This window comes from Meleagris gallopavo, chromosome Z (genome assembly GCF_000146605.3).
Source record: "Meleagris gallopavo isolate NT-WF06-2002-E0010 breed Aviagen turkey brand Nicholas breeding stock chromosome Z, Turkey_5.1, whole genome shotgun sequence".
Lineage (NCBI taxonomy): Eukaryota > Metazoa > Chordata > Aves > Galliformes > Phasianidae > Meleagris > Meleagris gallopavo.
Window position 1 is genome coordinate 67993542 of NC_015041.2, and position 5066 is coordinate 67998607.

The following is a 5066-nucleotide window of genomic DNA, read 5'->3' on the forward strand; positions in this document are numbered from 1 at the left end:
TGGCGCAGCACCCCAGCCCGCCCTCTGACATGGGCATGCAGGGGGCAGACCCAATGTCTGCCCCGTAGCGTAGTGCTAGGCCAGAAGCAAGGCTGGGTTTTCTTTCTCGTGTGGCAGCTGCCCTGCCAGCAGAGCACAGAGGGATGCAGGTGCCCGTAAGTCCTGCCACAGCAGCTGGGAAACGGTCCTCCCCGACCCCCAGGATGATAGATGTCCTTCCACATAACAGACTTTGCTCCCTCCTCTCCCAGCAGCGTCTGCCTCTCCTGGCCTCCGGGGGACTCCTGAGAAGGCCCCACGTGGCTGCCCAGCGCCATGCATACAGCACTACGGATGACAGCTCTGTCAGACCTATTGGGCGATACCCAGTGCCAAATAAGAAGGACATGCCGTATGATATCGTGGAGCTCATGGAGGAAGTGGAAGTGAAGGTAAAAAACTCTCATGCGAAACTTTGTCAGTGACAAACATCCACTGACATACTTTGTCGGAGACCAGTGCTGGGTCACTTAGATACTGTGTCTTAGCTTTGTTGCAGTTGCAGCAATCTCAGGGAAGTTTGCATGAGCAAAAGACAAATACAGTGTAGTGAGGAAGAGTCGGCACAGATTTCAGACGCAGTGAAGGTTCAGAACAGAGTTGTGGATAGGATCAAATCAGCACAGAAGATTTGTGATTCCAAACAGTGCTGCCAAGAGGTTCCTAGACAAACCATTCAGCCATGGATTAAAGGGAAGGAGCCTCCTCATAGTTAATGAGGAATGCATTGGCACTTGTCTGTGCGAGGAGATTGCTGGAGGAGTCTGTCGCACTTGAGCTAGGCTGTCTTTTCAGAACACCTTCCAAACGGCAGCCCATAGGCTGGCAGGGCCTGCGTACAAATGGAGTAATCACAACAAAAGTGGAATTTGCAGAACTGCAGTGGAATCTTGCAGTGCCTGACAATCAGGCACTGAGGGGTGACTGAAATCCTGTACTGGGTGCAACAGCACTGTGCCAGCACACACCTTCAGGGTGTGCTTGTACCTCAGACAGCCGTCTGGCTTGGGTTGACTGTCTCACGTCCCATAAACATGAAAGGAAGAGGAGAGCTCCAGGAACTCTCTGTTGGTCAAAGGGTCGTAGCAGCTGTTGCGCAGAGTTGGTGCAGCAACAGTCTTTCTGTTCAGAAGGGGTTTTGTCATGATGCCTGAGGGCAGTATGACTGGTCATTGCTGGCATGGCTGAAGTGATCGAGGCTGCAAGAAACAGCAGCAATACTTAAATTTAAGGACAATATCATCGCATGATTTTTAGTCATATGTACAAATAGGCTCAAAGCCCAAGGCGACTGGGTCTGTGGGGATTCTCTAGGACTGCTATGCAAACTACTTGTTCTCTAAGCCTAATGTGTGAACGTAGCCTGCTGTGCTCTGTGTTAAGTTGCAACTCTTGACTGGCTTCTCCTTTTCCTTGAACAGACTGGATTTCTGCCCAACGTGTTCAAAGCCATGTCTCACCGACCTGCTGAATTCAGAGCATTTTTTGCTTATTACAATGCCATCATGAACAAAGAGACAGGTAAACCATATACAATCACCCCACTTGCCCTTTCCTCTATGGATGTATAAAATGCTAGAACCAACTTCTCTGACATCCTCAGGTTTATTTCCTCACCATCCCTTATCCCAGCTCACAGCTCATGGTTAAGAAGCAGCCCATGAGAATAACTGAGCTACCTCATTACACTATGCCCTGTGTCACAACAAAGGAAGGACAGGCTGCTTCCTGAGGGAAAGTGGGTCAGGAGCTGAGGGCAGGCGTAGGTATCAGGAATAATGCTGCAGTTTCACACTGCTTGAGCAAAGTGAGTATGGTAGGTCTGCCAGTGGTGAGCATAGTCTGCCAACAGTCCAGCTTTCCTAAGCAAGACCATAGTGTCTAGTCCAAGTTCCACATCAGCATGGTTACACAGCCAGGCACTGCAGCCAGGTAGCTTGGGCTAAGGCTCTAACACTGAGACAGCTCCCTGGGGGAGGGAGGTGTTCCAAAGCTATTGCTCAGGCTTCCTCCAGCTCTTTCTTCATGATAAACCTTACCTGTGAGCTCGTCATGAGCCAGATGCAAAAATCATTAGAGGGTGTGCTTGCTAGGCCCTGACAGGCTCCGCTGTGGATATGATTCCAAATGCAGGTAGTTCTCTGTATCCTGCAGACACACAAAGAAGACTGTACTGCTTCCATATACATAGGCATCTGTACAGCAGGTCTTTAGCAACTGACGGAACTGGGGCTGTTCAGTCTGGGGAAAAGGAGGCTGAGGGGAGACCTTATTGCTCTCTTCCAGTATCTAAAAGGTGCTTACAGCAGAGCAGAGTTGGTCTCTTCTCACTGGTGACAGGACGAGGGGAAATGGCCTCAAGTTGCACCAGGGTAAGTTTAGGTTGGATATCAGGAAACATTTCTTTACCCTTTTAAGAAAGGGTTGTTAAGCACTGCAATGGGCTGCACAGGGAGGTGGTTGAGTCACCATCCCTGAGTGTGTTTAAAATCCGTTTGGATGTGGTGCTCAGGACATGATTTAGCAGAGGGTTGTTAGGGTAGGATGGTTGGGTTGTGGTTGGACATGATGATCTTGAAGGTCTTTTCCAACCTGAGCAATTCTGTGATTCAGGTGGCCTCCAGGCGTCCCTTGAATGTGGAAGTGAGGGAGGTTGCAGCAGTGCATCTGGGGAAGGCTTCATGCAGGGAATGTTGCACAGTGTTCAAGCCTTTGAGAAAACAGTTGAGGACTGCTTGTTCCTCCCTCCTGTGCTGTGGGCACTGAGCAGCTGGTTCTCATCGCTTTTGTTGTAAGGGTCTTACATCAGTACGATCTAGGTTTTGTAAAACAAGCTGCTGAGCAGACTGCTCCTTAACCTTAAGTAGATGAGAACTTGCAGGGAGAATCCTTGTGGACAGCAAAGTGCAACTTTATGTTTCTCTCACTGTGATATGCACAGTTTGTGCATGAAGGTTTCTGCTCTGCTTGCACTGCTGGAGTGAAGCCCAAGCTATACAAGGGTCTTTTTTCTGCTCTCATTCCTGTGCTGCTTTTTTGATTGACTCTGGAGAGTCACATGGAACTACCTGGCATCACACCCTTTTCAGCACTTATCCTGAAGTATCACGGAGTTGCCACTTTCTATAACTGAACTGCCTCGGAGCAGGAAGTTCTCTTTCCCTAAAAGGTTTTAGTAGTATTTTTCACTATCCTATAAGATACTTGTCCTGTGCAAATATTTGCCCTTCAGTGTGAACTGTGATTTCAAAAAATACTGTTTCTAATGATCTGATAAGAAGGCAGAGTATAAGAACTGACATCCAGGTAAGGTAAATTCCTCAGGTGTTGTGGACAGTCTTGTTGTGAAGCTATTTGTGAAAATAACAAAGTACAGCCAGCTTCTCCAGAGATTCTTTGGAGAATCACTGAAAAAGTTGTGATTCATCTGTGTGGTGGTCACTAGAAGTTCTCAGAGACACAGCCCTAGGATGCCTCATTGCTCCTGTATGCTTCCTTCTCTCTGCCTTCAAAAACTGCAATGTTTTCTTGCTTGAAGCGTGATTTTAGAACACTGCAGTCTTCTGTAAATGCAGGTAAACAGACTGCCTGCCACCAGCCACGTGTACACGAGGCATGTACAGAGAATTACGGAGCTTCAGCCTGACAAGCAAGTAATTTTGCTCCTCTGAGTTCTCATGTTGCGTAGAGTTACTATTATCCCAATGTGTCCCTTATCCTAACGAGGTGCCTCCCAAACAGTGATCCAAGTTAACTGATTGTCTAGATGGCCAGAGGATCTGTGGTTGCAGTCTCCTTGCATGCTTTAAGGAACTCTGGCCATAGTGCCTGCTGCCTGTCCCCAGAGACCTGTCTTCCGTGTTGCCCCAGCAGTACTTGCTGCCTGGATGTTTTTGCTAACAGAGCGTGCTAAATCCTTTTCTGTCCCTGTAGGGCGACTCAGCAAAGCGGACAAGGAGCTCATTATTGTGGCCACAAGTGCTGTGAACAGATGTCCCTACTGCGTGGTTGCACACGGGGCACTTCATCGGATATATTCCAAGCAGCCGACACTGGCTGACCAGGTCAGTGTAGCACGGTCCTTTTGGGGAGTAGGGATGATGTTCTCAAACGTATGTGTCTCCTCGCTTCAAGCTGTGACCATTAAGTCTGTGTGGCTCCCAGCGAGAGTAGAGAGAATCACAGCGTCACAGAATTATTAGGGTCGGAAATGGCCACTAAGATCATGGAGTCCAGCTGCCAGCCCATCCCCACCATCCCTCAGTGCCACAGTTCCTGAGCACCTCTGGGGATGATGCTTACTCCAGCACGTCCATGGGCTGCCCTTCTGACTGCTCCTTCGGAGAAGAAGGGCATGAGACTTTTAGACATGAGGAAGAACTTTTTCTCTCAGAGAGTGGTCAGGCACTGGAATGGCTGCCCGGGGAGGTGGTGGAATCGCCATCCCTGGCAGTGCTCAAGAGATGTCTGGAGCTCCTCAGAGCTGCGAGATCTGGTTTAGTAGCTTTTAGCAGTGGTAATGAGAAGACGGCTCGATCTTATAGGTTGTTTCCAACCTTGTGATTCTATGATTCTATAAGAAATTCTCCCTGATGCCCACAGAGGGACTGATGCTGGCATGCCAGGACACTGCCGCCATCCCAGCACGGCGCTCTCCCACTTCACTGTGCTCTGCCTCCTCTCAGGTCGTTGTCAACTGGAAGCTGGCGGACCTGAGCGGCCGGGACCTGGCGATGTTGGAGTTCGCTCTTGCAGTCTGTCGTGCAGATAACATCACGGAGGAGCACTTCCAGAAGCTGGAAGCGCACGGATTTGACCGTGAAGATGCATGGGACATCGCCACCATCGCCGCCTTTTTTGCCATGTCCAATCGCATCGCCCATTTTGTCGATTTGCGCCCCAACAAGGAGTTCTACAACATGGGCCGGACGCCCTACGAGGCGGGCAAGGACTGCGCCTGAGGTTGCATTGTGGCAGCAGTTCCCGCGCGTTGTTCTGAACGTGTATAAAACCGATGAATCCCGACG

At 49.7% G+C, this 5066-nt stretch overlaps 1 protein-coding gene across 1 annotated transcript; it reads left to right on the forward strand.

Annotated features, from left to right (window-relative positions):
- The first annotated feature begins 188 nt into the window (after positions 1-188).
- Positions 189-5064, forward strand: LOC104915377. The gene is made up of 4 exons (XM_010726257.1): positions 189-431; positions 1461-1560; positions 3973-4103; positions 4725-5064. Exons 1-4 carry the CDS (start codon positions 204-206, stop codon positions 4998-5000), a joined length of 735 nt encoding a protein of 244 aa, XP_010724559.1. The 5' UTR covers positions 189-203; the 3' UTR covers positions 5001-5064.
- Positions 5065-5066: the final 2 nt, after the last annotated feature.

What these genes read in the sequence shown, in the direction of transcription:
- LOC104915377 (XM_010726257.1), top strand. Translation starts at nt 204, where the DNA reads ATGATAGATGTCCTTCCACATAACAGACTTTGCTCCCTCCTCTCCCAG. An exon ending in CATCATGAACAAAGAGACAG is followed by an intron (nt 1,561 to 3,972) that starts GTAAACCATATA and finishes CTGTCCCTGTAG; the next exon opens with GGCGACTCAGCAAAGCGGAC. An exon ending in AGCCGACACTGGCTGACCAG is followed by an intron (nt 4,104 to 4,724) that starts GTCAGTGTAGCA and finishes GCCTCCTCTCAG; the next exon opens with GTCGTTGTCAACTGGAAGCT.